The following is a 16,537-nucleotide window of genomic DNA, read 5'->3' as shown; positions in this document are numbered from 1 at the left end:
GCGGAGTGTGGGCTAGGAGGTTAATTGAGTTCTAGCTTCCTCAGCAGAGAGTATCTACATAAATTATTTGTAATTCTTCAGTACAGGACATTTGTATCCCTCATTTTTTTATTTAGTTATATCTGTATGGACTCATTGATATTCATTTAATACTTCAAATTATAATCTAATACTATGTTATTTTGTTGATTGGAGTATTCCAGCTTTTTTTTTAATGTCTTTATTGGAGTATAATTGCTTTACAATGATGTGTTAGTTTCTCCTTTATAACAAAGTAAATCAGCTGTATATATACATATATCCCCATATCTCATCCCTCTTGCATCTCTCTCCTACCCTCCCTATCCCACCCCTCTAGATGGTCACAAAGCACCAAGCTGATCTCCCTGTGCTATGTGGCTGCTTCCCACTAGCTATCTATTTTACATTTGGTAGTGTATATATGTCCACGCCACTCTCTCATTTCGTCCCAGCTTACTCTTCCCCCTCCCCATGTCCTCAAGTACATTCTCTACATCTGCATCTTTATTCCTGCTCTGCCCATAGGTTCTTCAGAACCGTTTTTTTTTTTTAAGATTCCATATATGTGTTAGCATACGGTATTTGTTTTTCTTTTTCTGACTTACTTCACTCTGTTTGACAGTCTCTAGGTCAATCCAATCACCACAAATAACTCAATTTCATTTCTTTTTATGGCTGAGTAATATTCCATTGTATACATGTGCCACATCTTCTTTATCCATTCATCTGTTGATGGACACTTAGGTTGCTTCCATATCCTGGCTATTGTAAATAGAGCTGCAATGAACATTGTGGTACATGAGTCTTTTTGAATTATGGTTTTCTCAGGGTATATGCTCAGTAGTGGGATTGCTGAGTCGTATGGTAGTTCTATTTTTAGTTTTTTAAGGAACATCCATACTGTTCTCCATAGTGGCTGTATCAATTTACATTCCCATTACATTCTCATGGGTTCCCTTTTCTCCACACCCTCTCCAGCATTTATTGTTTGTAGATTTTTTGATGATGGCCATTCTGACCGATGTGAGGTGATACCTCATTGTAGTTTTGATTTGCATTTCTCTAATGATTAGTGATATTGAGCATCCTTTCATGTGTTTGTTGGCAATCTGTATATCTACTTTGGAGAAATGTCTATTTAGGTCTTTTGCCCATTTTTGGATTGGGTTGTTTGGTTTTTGATATTGAGCTGCATGAGCTGCTTGTAAATTTTGGAGATTAATCCTTTGTCAGTTGCTTCATTTGCAAATATTTTCTCCTATTCTGAGGGTTGTCTTTTCATCTTGTTTATGGTTTCCTTTGCTGTGCAAAAGGTTTTAAGTTTCATTAGGTCCCATTTGTTTATTTTTGTTTTTATTTCCATTTCTCTAGGAGGTGGGTCAAAAAGATCTTGTTGTGATTTATGTCATAGAGTGTTCTGCCTGTGTTTTCCTCTAAGAGTTTGATGGTCTCTGGCCTTACATTTAGGTCTTTAATCCATTTTGAGTTTATTTTTGCATATGGTGTTAGGGAGCGTTTTAATTTCATTCTTTTACATGTAGCTGTCCGGTTTTCCGAGCACCACTTATTGAAGAGGCTGTGTTTTCTCCACTGTATATTCTTGCCTCTTTATCAAAGATAAGGTGACCATATGTGCGTGGGTTTATCTCTGGGCTTTCTATCCTGTTCCATTGATCTATATTTCTGTTTTTGTGCCAGTACCATACTGTATTGATTACTGTAGCTTTGTAGTATAGTCTGAAGTCGGGTAGCCTGATTCCTCCAGCTCCGTTTTTCTTTCTCAAGATTGCTTTGGCTATTCAGGGTCTTTTGTGTTTCCATACAAATTGTGACAGTTTTTGTCCTAGTTCTGTGAAAAATGCCATTGATAGTTTGATAGGGACTGCATTGAATCTGTAGATTGCTTTGGGTAGTATAGTCATTTTCACATTGTTGATTCTTCCAATCCAAGAACATGGTATATCTCTCCATCTGTTTGTATCATCTTTAATTCCTTTCATCAGTGTCTTATAGTTTTCTGCATACAGGTCTTTTGTCTCCTTAGGTAGGTTTATTCCTAGGTATTTTATTCTTTTTGTTGCAGTGGTAAATGGGAGTGTTTCCTTAATTTCTCTTTCAGATTTTTCATCATTAGTGTATAGGAATGCCAGAGATTTCTGTGCATTAATTTTGTGTCCTGCTATTTTACCACATTCATTGATTAGCTCTAGTAGTTTTCTGGTAGCATCTTTAGGATTCTCTATGTATAGTATCATGTCATCTGCAAACAGTGACAGCTTTACTTCTTCTTTTCTGATTTCGATTCCATTTATTTCTTTTTCTTCTCTGATTGCTGTGACTAAAACTTCCAAAACTATGTTGAATAATAGTGGTGAGAGTGGGCAACCTTGTCTTGTTCCTGATCTTAGAGGAAATGGTTTCAGTTTTTCACCATTGAGAATGATGTTGGCTGTGGGTTTGTCATATATGGCCTTTATTATCTTGAGGAAAGTTCCCTCTATGCCTACTTTCTAGAGGGTTTTTATCGTAAATTGGTGTTGAATTTTGTCAAAAGCTTTTTCTGCGTCTGTTGAGATGATCATATGGTTTTTCTCCTTCAGTTTGTTAATATGGTGTATCACATTGATTGATTTGCATATATTGAAGAATTCTTGCATCCCTGGGATAAATTCCACTTGATCATGGTGTATGATCCTTTTACTGTGCTGTTGGATTCTGTTTGCTAGTATTTTGTTGAGGATTTTTGCATCTATGTTCATCAGTGATATTGGCCTGTAGTTTTCTTTCTTTGTGACATCTTTGTCTGATTTTGGTGTCATGGTGATGCTGGCCTCATAGAATATGTTTGGGAGCGTTCCTCTCTCTGCTACATTTTGGAAGAGTTTGAGAAGGCTAGGTGTTGACTCTTCTCTAAATGTTTGATAGAATTCGCCTGTGAAGCCGTCTGGTCCTGGGCTTTTGTTTGTTGGAAGATTTTAATCACAGTCTCAATTTCAGTGCTTGTGATTGGTCTGTTTATATTTTCTCTTTCTTCCTGGTTCAGTCTCAGAAGGTTGTGCTGTTCTAAGAATATGTCCATTTCTTCCAGATTGTCCATTTTATTGGCATATAGTTGCTTGTAGTAACTTCTCATGATCCTTTGTATTTCTGCAGTGTCAGTTGTTACTTCTCCTTTTTCATTTCTAAGTCTCTTGATTTGAGTCTTCTCCCTTTTTTTCTTGATGAGTCTGGCTAATGGTTTATCAGTTTTGTTTATCTTCTCAAAGTACCAGCTTTTAGTTTTATTGATCTTCGCTATTGTGTAGTATTTCAACTTTGACCATTGGAAACTCTTTTAGGTGGCTCCTACATGCCTTTGACATGTTCCCATCCTTTTGATTTTTTTAACCATTTCTTACTTTCTGGCACTGCAGCCTGCTCCAGGGTCATGTTATGGGGATATGCCCACCCCACCAGCAATGAATCAGAGTTCTTGTTGCTCACCATCTTTGCCAGTATTTGGAATTGTCATTCTTGTTTTGCTTTTTTTCTTATTTTGAACATTAGCCATTCTCTCATGACAGATGATATTGAGTTCCTGTTTATTTACCATCTATATATCTTCTTTGGTAAAATGTCTGTTCAGATATTTGACCAGTTTTTTACATTGGGTTGTTTGTTTCCTTTTTGTTAATTTTAAGTGTTTGTTATATATTCTGGATGTAAGTCGTTTTTCAGGTATGTGGTTTTCAAATATTTTCTTCCAGTCCACGTTTGTATTTTTCTTCTCTTAACAGTGTGCTTAGCAGGATATAAGTTTTAAATTTTGATAAAATCCAGTTTATTGATTGTTTTTCTTTCATGTTTTGTACTTTTAGAATTGAATCTAAAACTCATTGTCATATGTAAGGTCGCACCAAGTTTTCTCCTATGTTTTCTTCTATGAGTTATAAATTTCGTGTTTTACATTTAGGCCTACAATCTGTTTTGAGTTGATTTTTGTGTAAAGTGATACATGGTACATGTAAATGGTCTTTTTTTTTTTTGCATGTGGACATTTATTTATTCTAGTACCATTTGTTGAAAATGGTATCATTTCTCCACTAATTTCCTTTGCACCTTTGCCAAAAGTTATTTGACTATTCATGTGTGTTAATTTCAGGACTTACTTGTCTGTCCATTGATCTGTGTTTCTATCCCTTTGCCAGTACCACACATTCTTGATTACTAAATCTTTATGTTACGTCTTGAAATCGGATAATGTCATCCCTCTAAACTTTGCTCTTTTATTGTAGAATTATTTTGACTATTCTGGTACGTTTGCCTTTCCATATACCTTTAAGAATCAGTTTGTTTTTATCTACAAAACAGTTGTTGGGACCCAATGTGTTTAAACATACTCTTCAAAATAGATACCTTTTTTTCTTTTTTTCAGTAATGCAGCTACTAAAAACTTTAGAACTTTTCTTTAGAGATTTGCAAGTACTATTACCTTCAATTTGTCAACTGCTGCACAGTACTATACTTAGCATGTAATTTATGACCATAAATCTTTTATGTAGATTGATCACCAATTTTATTCATAAAATTTGCTTCTCAATAGTTTTTACTGGTTTTTTTTTTGTTTTGTTTTTTTGTTTTTGCGGTATGTGGGCCTCTCACTGTTGTGGCCTCTCCCGTTGCAGAGCACAGGCTCCGGACGCACAGGCTCAGCAGCCATGGCTCACGGGCCCAGCCGCTCCGCGGCATGTGGGATCTTCCCAGACTGGGGCACGAACCCATGTCCCCTGCATCGGCAGGAGGACTGTCAACCACTGCACCACCGGGGAAGCCCAGTTTTTACTGTTTTTAGAAATAAAATTCACCCCCAAAAGATAACAAATCAGTTTTTTATACAATGTCACAACTCATTGAGTGATATTCAGGCTTTATAGGTGAAAAAACTTAGAGTGGTTGACTACCTGCCCAAAGAGTCATAGTCAGTCACTTATACATTGCAGGACTTATCTACCTCAGAGCTATACAGGCATCTCAACCTTAGCATATCCAAAATGGAATTATTAATTTATTTTTAAAACCTGATCCTCCTTAATTCTCTGTAACTATCGGCAGCACAACCACCTGCCCACATATCCAAACAAAAACTTTTTCCTCAGAACTCCTATTAAATTGGTCTCTTAGTTTTGTTCATTCTGTCTCTTTAAGTGATGGATCTAAATTGAGCCTATCCTTCTTCCCTAAACTTTTAAATCTTCCATTGTCTATTTACTTTAATCTGTACATATGTTTTGTTATAGTTTTTATTACAGTACATGAAAATTAGGGTTCCTTGAGGCGAGACTTTTTCATTTTGTTCTTGGTAGCATTCCTATTGAGGGAGGAATGGGGAATGGAGAAAAGGAAAACAGTCCCAAGACTTATCTTTTAGTTAATTAGTCCATTCAGTAAATATTTATTGAATATTTATTATCTGTCAAGTACAGTGCTAGTTGCAGGAACACAGCATTATGGTTTCAATTTAGTTAAGATCAGCATTAAGTAAATTTGAATAATTACATAAATACTCAAAATAGTATCAAGTGATATGAAGAATTATTGGTTCCTAAGAAAAGTTTATAGACAGCTATATTACAGTCTAGGGGTTCAGGTGAGGGGATCAGGAAAAATCATACAGATGAAGCAAGAACAACAACAGCAACAAATAGCATTTCAGTACAGTTTTAAATGGCACTGTGGAGGCTCTTTTCTACTCAGTTGAAGTCTATAGGCTCTGAACTTCAATAGTGCATTTTAGACTAAATCTTTGTTAAGATAGAACCAATTTATAACTGAGCTTTACTTGACTGCAAGGCATATTTAGAGGCATTGAGTATAAGATGAAATTGTATAAATTATTTCACATCTTTTTGTTTTAATTCCTTACTTCTTGCTTCCTATAATCTGGAAATTCCTTCCTTCTTTTTTCTCTCGTCATCTTTTCCACTTCCGATCTACTTTTCATCTTTCTGTATGTTTGTCTTGTCTTATTATTCTGCCGCTTCTCTGCTTTCCCTTACCTCTTGAATTGTTAATGCTTTTTTCTTTGTCTCTTTTGCTTTTATCCAAAACTAGGAAAAAGTAAAAAGGATTCAGGTTAAAATGACTTACATATGCATGCCAATATAGACATGTTTGCATAGGTACATTCCAACTTTTGAGAACATGGTATCTATTTTTCAATCTGTTATTGTTGGTTTATTTTTTATATTAACGGTGGCACTGTGTAAGAAAGGAGACTTAGAGAAAAAAAACAATTTAGAATTTTTTGATAAGCTGATCACTTGTTCTTTTTATCATTTGGGGGTCAAAGTTTTGCTTCTTCCCATTGAACAAGGTAAAGGACTATAGGTTCAGAAAGGAAAGATGTGATATTGACTGATTTAGGAATAAATCAAGATATGTGACATTTCATGCATGAGTCTTTTCACTTAGAGTGCAAGGTTGTCAGTCAGAATTTGCATGGTATAGGAAATCAATTGAAACTTGAACCTATGGACATTTACTTCAGCAATATTCTTACTGATTATCATGACTGTCTAGTTAGACTGTTGTAGGCATAATTTAAAGATTATGAAAGGTTGCAATTCTTTTGTTTAATTGTAAACTTCATATTAATGATACATAATGTATAGTTTGTTGGCTGTATGTCATATAATACCAACTATTACTTTGTCTTTATTAAGCTAGTAAAACTATGTGTTGTACATGCTGCTAGTAAACCTTAAACCTAAAAAGTCATTTTACATAGAAAATTATGTGTCTTATATAACTGTTTCAAATTGCTTCCTTTTTCTTAAAGGTAAGTTGTTTGTCTAATTTTTGTTTTCTTAAGTGATATAGTAAGTAATGTCCTTATTGTAGGACTGAATTTAATTTTCTGGAAGCCACTATTGTTGATTTTTTATCTTTAACTAGATATTAAATGACCCACCTCAGAAAAATGTGTCAAATATACTGAATTGGCACTTACAGTGTATTAACATCAAAGATCTGATCTCATTTTTCAATACTCTGTATCAGGGATCAGCAAAGTAAGGACCTATGGTGCAAATCCAGCCTTCCACTTGTTTTGTAAATAAAGTTTTATTTGAATACAACCACACCTGTTCATTTACATATTGTCTATGAATAGATTTTCTTCTTCAAAGGCAGAATTTAGTAGCTGCAACAGAGAACATATGGTAAGGCCTAAAATATTATCTGACCCTTTACAAAAAAAGTTTGCTCATCCCTACTCTATATAATCTAATTGAGACTAAATTACTATGTAGTTGATCTTTGATATCTGTGACAAATACTTCCTGAAACTTTTAAAGAAATGCAAATTTAAACACAACCATACCTGTTCATTTACATATTGTCTGTGAATGAGTTTGCACTACAAAGGCAGACTTTACTAGGTACAAGAGTTTTTCTTTTTAATTATTTATTTTATTTTTGGTTGCGTTGGGTCCTTGTTGCTGCACGCAGGCTTTCTCTAGTTGTGGCGAGCAAGCAGGGGCTACTCTTGTTGCGGTGCATGGACTTCTCATTGCGGTGGCTTCTCTTGTTGCTGAGCACAGGCTCTAGGCACGTGTGCTTCAGTAGTTGTGGCTCACGGGCTCTAGCGCACAGGTTCAGTAGTTGTGGCACACGGGCTTAGTTGCTCCGCGGCATGTGGGATCGTCACGGACCAGGGCTCGAACCCGTGTCCCCTGCATGGATTCTTAACCACTGTGCCACCAGGGAAGTCCCTCTTATTTTTTTTAAATAGGCATTTTTATTATTTTTTTAATTTTTATTGGAGTATAGTTGATTTACAATGCTGTGTTAGTTGCAGGTGTACAGCAAATAAGAACCTGCTGTATAATAAAAGGTTTTAAGTTTTATTTTCCTCTCGGTGACCATTTATCACTATATTTATATCAATTATAAAGGCTAATAATAAAGCAAAATAGAGATTCACATGCCAAGTGGTTGATGTGGCTCACTCATGCCCTGCATGTCATACCTGACACACTCACTCACCAAAACATGATTCACATTCATTTATCAGAAAATGATAAATCACTATATATCATGTACTTTTAAGGGCAATCACATAAGTTTTTTATTTTTTTGTGGTACGCGGGCCTCTCACTGTTGTGGCCTCTCCCGTTGCGGAGCACAGGCTCCGGACGCGCAGGCTCAACGGCCATGGCTCACGGGCCTAGCCGCTCCACGGCATGTGAGATCTTCCCAGACTGGGGCAAGAACCCATGTCCCCTGCATCGGCAGGCGGACTCTCAACCACTGTGCCACCAGGGAAGCCCCCACATAAGTTATTTATGGTCAGAATGCTAAATTTATGTGCCGAGGATCTAGTATATAACATCTGATAAGAAAATTTGATTTTAATTTTTTTTTAATTTTGGTTGTTAGCAGGGAATTTAATATTAGACTAAATACAGTTATCTTAACCATTTCCTATTGAAAGCTGTGAATTTAAAACATTTAAACTCTTCATTTGCTTTTCCTTAAAGTAATAGTTCTTCATTTTGCATTGCCTGAAAAAAACATATAAATATTACATAGGAATTTCATGCACTTTTTGTTATGTTGATTATTTGGAATATATGAATTACTTAACCTACCTACACTGTTATTTTCTTTTTGATCATATGTAACTCTTTGAAACAAAAAAAGGGAGTTGCATAATATTGAGAACTAATTTTTTTTTAAGTTCCCAGTAATCTGTGAATCTAAATGCTTAATTTCCATGTAGCTTTTTACATTTTAAATGATCAAGTTTCATAAATTGTGAAGTTTATAAATATTGAAACTTCTTTGGAAACTGCCATTAATTGACCTTAGTTTGATTTCATCTAAAAAGAACAACATTAAGGTAAATATTCCTTACCACATATGGCTTCCCTAAAAATCATATTTAGCCAACCAATAACTGATGGTTAAATGCCACTCATGTTCTTCAAATACTTTTACATGATCATAAATAAGTGGAAGAATTTTATCTTATACTTTTCCACTGTGTTTTTTAATTGAATAAAAAGGAAGTGATGGGCTTCCCTGGTGGTGCAGTGGTTGAGAGTCCGCCTGCCGATGCAGGGGAGATGGGTTCGTGCCCCAGTCTGGGAAGATCCCACATGCCGCGGAGCGGCTGGGCCCGTGAGCCATGGCCGCTGAGCCTGCGCGTCTGGAGCCTGTGCTCCGCAATGGGAGAGGCCACAACAGTGAGAGGCCCACGTACTGCAAAAAAAAAAAAAAAAAAAAGGAAGTGATTATCCTCATAGTTTTTGTAGACTAAGCTTTTATGAAGCAGGATATTTGAAAACTTGATTTATTTTGGGAGAAAAAGATAAGAGTACATATTTGCCCTTATTGGAATGTGAATCCAAGGGGACATTAGTAGTTTGAGATAAACATTAAATAGATATAATTCAAAATTACTACACCTACCTATTGACTTACACCATTTAAATATGGGTAGAAATAGTTTTTTTGATATATGTTCGTATATTTTCCTGTGCAAATGTAATGTTCTAAAATATATACTTTCTCTCCATGATTATAGCAGTTTGATTGAACTGTGGAGTTTGGAACAATTTTGTAACAAATTTGTTAAGTGTCTTCTGTAATCTTTTCCTAGTATCCTTTTTTTGTGGTAAATGTTAAATCACAGGAGCACAGAAATGGAGGGGGAAAAGTTGAAACACGAATTTGGATATCTAAGCTTTTAAGTACAATTTTTAAATAATTGAAATCATTTCTAAAATCTCCATCATTTCACTGGTACCCATTACAGGTTTTCATTTAATCTACCCAATTTAATGACTGCCTAAATTATATTATATACATTTTCTAAATATGTCATTTAGAACTTCTTTCTTTACTTTAACTGCATTTCAATTTACCAACATCAACAAACATAAACACTATGACTCTTAAAAGACAAAAAGTCCATTTATGAAGAGAACAAGTTTACTTTTTTTGCCTTTAAATTGAATAATTCTATGTTATGCAAAAAAGAAAATAACATTAGTCATTTAAAAATGTGACCAATTTTGGTCAGCCTTTCTATATAGCGTATTTGTTTCAACAAATAGGTAGCACCAGGAGATTTTCAGGTCAAATTTAGTGGTAGTTATTTGTCATTGCTTTTGAGGGAACATAGTTAAACTTTGTAATAAAAATACTTGCTTTGTTTTATTTGTGATAATGTCCAAAAAGGATAGGAAATACAGTTTCTGGTAAGAATTGAAAGTCTAGAAATAAATATAATGATGAGAATGAGTACTTCTATCACTGGGGAACTTTCTTCATCTAAGCACATATGAACAATTGATCCTTGTAGTCATATATAGCAGTAAACATTAATAACTTAACAGTCTGAAGTCAGTGCAGAAGATATGGAGCATTATTGAAAGATGGAGTCGAGCAGGTGGCACTTTAATATGTTCAATGTCATGGTTGACTCTAAAGACTAGTCGAATGAAATTACTTGAGGTTCTAAAGATTTAAAAAGCGAACTCATTTTGCTGCACTAAGGAAATGCTACTGATCAGGCTTTCTGTGTCCCTTTTTTCTAGGCTAGAAAATATTAACCCTGAAGAAAATGACATGGTAAGCCATTCTCTGAGGAGATTTCTTGATGTCAGTCTTATATCTTAGAGGCTTAAGTTCAATTGAGTGGGTTTCAAGAACTAAGATGTGGGAAAAAGAAGAATTGACACACTAATAATGTACATCTTTGCTGCAATATGAAAATTCAATAACTTTACTCAGTCAATTTACAATTCACATGTGCCTATTAATTAAAACCCTATATTAAATAAAATATATTAAAACTTCATGTCTGACTAACATATAATGGTGTTGGTAGACATTACAGGAATTACTGAACAGAATAAACAATGCAGACACAGGGATAGCTATTCAGAAGAATGGAGCTATAATTGTGGATAGAATCTACAAGACCAAGGAATGTAAAAAGAGAATAACTGCAGAAGAAATGAATGCAGTGATTGAAGAACGGGATGCTGCTTTGTCTCAGGTAACTGCATGTACAATATCTGTAAAAAGCATACACTTAACATTTTCCCCTCTTTCTTTACATTAAAAAATGACTTTTCCCCACATATTCTTAATTCGAATTAGTTTTTAGATTATAATTAATACCACAATGATTAGCTATATTAAAATAATCACATATTTTGTTATATCATTCTTCAAGTATATGCATTCTAATAAAACTGTTAGCTTGTTATAAAATTTTAGTTATATTCTTTAAAGTAATCACTTTTATATGAGACTTCTTACTTGAGTCACAGTTTTGTGAGGGCTGACATTGTCTTTATTACTGTTTTATTCCTAGTGCCTAATTCAGTGCCTTTTAGTATACATTGATAAAGGAATCAAATTATTAGGGTATTCCTTTCTGAACATTACTTATACCTTCCTGCTCTAACTGAAACCTGATTACCGCCCTGAGGATACCGCTTCCACTGCAGTCCTCTCAAATGTGAATATATTCCCTCGCCCAGCAGTTGGACCACTGGGCTTGGAGGCTTGTTCCTCATTAGTGTTTTTAGATCATTGTTCCTTTATTCTCTCTAAACACCTCCAGCTTTGAGGCCCATGTATCAGATTGTATTACCCATTACACACTCCTGTTGCAGTCGTGTACACATTCCCGTGTCGCTTCCCTCATTTCTTAAAGATTTTAGGATGTATTTCACTGTCTCTTTCTTCAGCCTACTCCTGTCACAGTTCTTGGTGATTTAAATATCTATGTAGGTGATACTTTCAATATCCCTCTCATCTCTTTGAATCTCCTCCAATAATCCACATACGCTATACTCTTTCTGCCATCCACCCTATGGTCATACCCTGTTCTTGGTCATTATCAGTCTCAATTTCAAGCATCCCGCTTAATGACCACCATTTGTTATCTTTCCAGCTCACTCTAGAACTCTAACCCTTGCAAATTGTCAACTCTCCTGGCACCTGATTATATTGATCTTACCACCTCTTTTCCTATCCCTTAATCCCCTCATGTCCTCACTTCCCTCTTCATCTAGTTTGGATTCCATGGCTCACCGTAATTATCACCAACTTGCATGTAATATAACCTCAGTTGTTTTGGCCCTCTCTTCCTTTATCCTGCTCACCTAGCAAAACCTAAGTTTTATAAATTTAACTTTCTGCCTGTTCTACACCTTCACAGCTTTATATGGCAGGAGACTATCACACAAATTTGCTGACTGAACTTACCTTGAGTTCATGACCACCGTCTTCAAGTAGCCCCTTGGTGTTGCCTGGCAACCTTCCACTCAGTCTCCCCCTCTGGAGGACTATTTTATCTTTCTCCTTTCTCCTCAAGCATCCAACGTCTGCCTCCCAATAGAAAAAAGAATTTCTGCTTGTCCCCACCATTTCATTCACCAGCCTACCTGCATTTGCACCCATATACTCTGCCTTTTCTACTTTCTTTTTTACATGCTTCTGTTTAAGGACAACTTCTCTGTTTCACACTAGTTTACATCTTTCCTTGCCTGCTTAAGGTTATCACTTAACCAATTGTCCCTTTTCTCTCCTACTTCATAAAATGTTTCCTTATTAGTTCATTTCTATCACTGTGTGAGATTCTTTACTATATCCCATGGAGGGTGGGTGAAAGTTTTGGTAAGTCTTGGTCAGCTTGTGGTTCACTGAGAGCAGAGTATTCACTAGGGCTCTACTCCTGGAGAATCCTCTATTCTAGTATTTGTCTCTTTTGAATTGTAAGACAATGGGAAACTCCATTATTCTTTTCACAGGGCTTAAGGCTTAGCTTTTTTTTTTTTTTTTTTTTTTTTTTTTTGCGGTACTCAGGTCTCTCACTGCTGCGGCCTCTCCCACCGCGGAGCACAGGCTCCGGATGCGCAGGCTCAGCAGCCATGGCTCTCCGGCCCAGCCGCTCCGCGGCATGTGGGATCCTCCCGGACCGGGGCACGAACCCGCGTCCCCTGCATCAGCAGGCGGACTGTCAACCACTGCGCTACCAGGGAAGCCCTAAGGCTTAGCTTTTTAACTTTAAGCCCTATACAGTTTTGAGAGTTAGCAAATGATTTGAGATGGAACCAAGTCTCAAATCTCCAATTTTGTCACTTCAGCCCTGCATAACTGCGAGAAGCTTAGATGATTTCTCTGTCCTCCAGCAGGAGCCCTCTGTATAGTCAAAGCCGGATTTCTCAGCCTCTTGCCCATTCTCTGAACCTTTAAAACTCAGGGGGAAAACAATGACCTCAGATCTTCAAATCACCTGTCTCCAGTTAACCCCTCTTCAGAATCCCAGCTGCTCAAGTTATTGTTGCAGCAGCAACCTTCTGATGTCTCAAACAGATATTTTTTAAAAATTTAATCTGGCTTTTCTTGTTCTTGGCTGGAGAATTGGTGTGCCACAAATGATTCTATCCTATCTCAATGTGGAAATCTGACATTTATCTTCAGATTAAAATTGGGAAAAGTTCAATTTAAACTTTTAAAGTGGGCAGCTGTTTTTAGCATTTTGTGCCCTCCCAAGTGTATTCAATCTTGGATCATTCAATATATTGTTGAAGAGATAGCCAAAACTATTTTTCTGTGCTTGAAACAATTATAAACTCAAACATTTGATATTTTTAGAAATCATCTATTTTGTTAAGTTAACTAAAACACCCATGTACATAGAGAACTTACCACTTTCTTCCTTTATCCCTGCTATATTCCAAGTCTTTATTACAAGGCCTTTGCTTTCGTGTTTTGGATATATTTTATATACCAACCCCCCTGGCCCTTTTGGCAAAAGTCCACATCCCAACCTCCATTCCCATGCCTAACTTATTCAGTGCTCAGAGGCTAGGCCCTTCACCTACTGCATCAGGTACCAACTGAGGTCCAATAACTGAAAATCTCTATAATATTATCCTACCGACTACAAGTAGCAGCGAGGCCCAAAGCCTCCTGTTGCCAGGCTCTGACCATCTATGAATGTCCTTGGAAATCGAAACTAGCCTAGAACTAGCCTAATTTAGCCAGAACCCCAAGGAATAGTATGATAATTATGTGAAAACTTGACTGGACCACAGGGTGTCCAGATATTTGGTAAAATGTTATTTCGGGGTATGTCTGTGAGAGTGTTTCTGTATGAGATTAACATCTGAATCTTACATCATTGGCTCTCCTGGTTCTCAGGCCTTCGGACTCAAGCCGGAACTATACCATTTTCTTATGATTTGAGTGAGATTTTGGGTTTTTGGAAAGAATACCACAGAAACTTCACCTTAATTAGCACTATTTTCTCTTTCCCCAGGCTGAGCATCTCAGCATACTTCAACCCCTTCCCTGAGTTTCCTTTTTTTTGTTGTCTTGTAGTTGTTAATTTTCCCTTGTTGGTCTATCAAGGCTGAATGATTGATCATAAATTTCTATTACCTGAACACCGTGCAGAGAATCTTAACTCACCACTATTTTCTGGAAATAAGTCACTCCAAATTCCATCTTAACCCTTTTAATTTGTACACTTTTCTTAATTGTGTTTGTCATTGAAAATATTTTTAAAACATTTATGTGCCTCTTTTAACCAGAATATAATTAGTACATCTTTTTTTGATAGTTAATTCATTTTTGTCAAATGCTATAATGAAAACTATAGATCCTGAGATCTTTCAGGTCCAGAGTTGACAAATACAAAAAGCAGGGGGGACCAAGGGGTAATCATCAGGTTAATTAAAGAAATTCAGCTAAACATTTCACTAGTCAGTTTTCTCCTTCTCTATATTCGCAAGCTGTATCATGCACTAAGCGCAATAAAATGAAAGATAAACTGAATAAGAGGAAGACATGAATCCAGTCCAATAATACAATGAAGAAAATTCTAGGAAGACAGCTGAACAATGTACAAAAAGTACAGTTGGTCTGTTGCTTTATAACTCTTTCTACCTTTAAGCATGTTTTCCCCTCTCACTGACACATGCTTCTATCCACTTGTTACTTGCTTGTCTACCTACTACTTTAAAGCTAATTTAAATATCATCTCTTCAATAAAGTTCTCTCACATGAAGCAATATTGATAGATATCTTCTTTTTGCCCACATTTTACTTTACATCCTATTACAGTACTTGTCACACTGCAGTACAGTTAATTGACTTTATGCCTGTCTTCCCACCTAGCGTGAAGGTAAGAACTGTTCTTTATCTGTGTCTATTAGTCCTTAGGACAGTGTAGGCACAAAATATAGGCTTGTTGAATTAATGAACTGATGAGCTTAGCTGTTTTAGATCTATTTCAAGATACATTGAACTAAAAGAAGTTAGTGAAATATTATTCATTCATCCACATTTTATTAAGGACCTGTTATATGTCTGTGTTGGGGAATTCAGCAATGATCCAAATATAGAAGGCTCTTACTCTTATGGAACTTACATTTTAGTATGGAAATATAGATAGTGAACAAATAAATGAATAAAGTATTTTCAGTTAGGGATGTAATAAAAATAAAAAGGTAATGGAGAGTGACTGCAATTGGTAGGAGGATTGTCACTTTAAATAGGGTGATCAAGGCAGTCCTTTTGTTTAATTGTTGAATTTTGGTGAATAGTTGAATTGAGACTTGAAAGAGGAGAAGGATCCAGCCATGCAAAATCTGTGAAGAGAGCATTCCATCAGAAAAGAATATATCAACAATGCCCTGTGAGAGGGAACAAGCTTAGTGTGTTTAAGGCTCTGATGTAAATACTCCAAGCTTAAATATGGTTGAAGTGCAGTGAGCAAGGAAGATAGCAGCAAGTGACGAGGTAGAAGAGATAGGCAGCAGACAAATTTGTAAGGTCTTGTATGCCATGGTAAGGGCTAAAAATTGTGTATAAATGCAGGAGATATTGAGGGAGAAAGGCTGTTGCAATAGTCCAAGTCAAAGATGAAACTGATGGTAGCTCAGTGGGGCAATTGTAGATTTAGAGAAGTAGACAGATTTGGGAAATATTTCAATAGTATAGTGAGTAGACCTTGAAGACAGATTGGTTTGGGGCATAAGGGAGCTGGAAGAATTAGGCTGAGTCTATTTTGGGCTTGAACAGTGTAAAGATATTCACTTCCATTTTTGTGATGGGCAAGTTTTGGGGGGAATATGAATGTATTTCGGAAGGGAATTTACATTTTCTCTGGATGTGGTATATTTGAGATGATTCTTAAAAATCCATATGGAAGTGTTGAGCAGGCACTTGGCTATTGCAGTCATCAGCATATAGATAGTTAAAGCTGTGGGTCTAGATCAAACCAGGGAAAGATAATTGAGAAAGAAAGGGCTTAGGATCAAGCCCTGTGGTCTGTCAATAATTTAGCAGTTGGCCAAAGTAGAAGGAGCGCACAGGGGAGACTAGGAATGATAGCAAATGAGGTAGAAGGAAACTGAAGAGACTGTGGTGTCAGAAAAGGCAAGAAAAGGAAGTGTTTGCAAAAGATGAGAATGATTAGTTCCCTTGAATGGTGTTGAGAGGTCAA

At 36.2% G+C, this 16,537-nt stretch overlaps 1 protein-coding gene across 3 annotated transcripts in view; it reads left to right on the top strand.

Moving 5' to 3' along the window:
• Positions 1-16,537, top strand: part of MIPOL1 (mirror-image polydactyly 1) — a 309,506-nt gene that overhangs the window by 97,519 nt on the left and 195,450 nt on the right. For all 3 annotated transcript variants that reach the window (XM_060004659.1, XM_060004660.1, XM_060004661.1), the window contains exons 8-9: positions 10,605-10,638; positions 10,898-11,068. In XM_060004659.1, the coding sequence (XP_059860642.1) occupies positions 10,605-10,638; positions 10,898-11,068 (205 nt within the window). The remainder of the gene's footprint in view (positions 1-10,604; positions 10,639-10,897; positions 11,069-16,537) is intronic.

This window comes from Delphinus delphis, chromosome 2, assembly GCF_949987515.2.
Source record: "Delphinus delphis chromosome 2, mDelDel1.2, whole genome shotgun sequence".
Lineage (NCBI taxonomy): Eukaryota > Metazoa > Chordata > Mammalia > Artiodactyla > Delphinidae > Delphinus > Delphinus delphis.
This window is presented reverse-complemented; position numbering and strand designations above follow the sequence as displayed.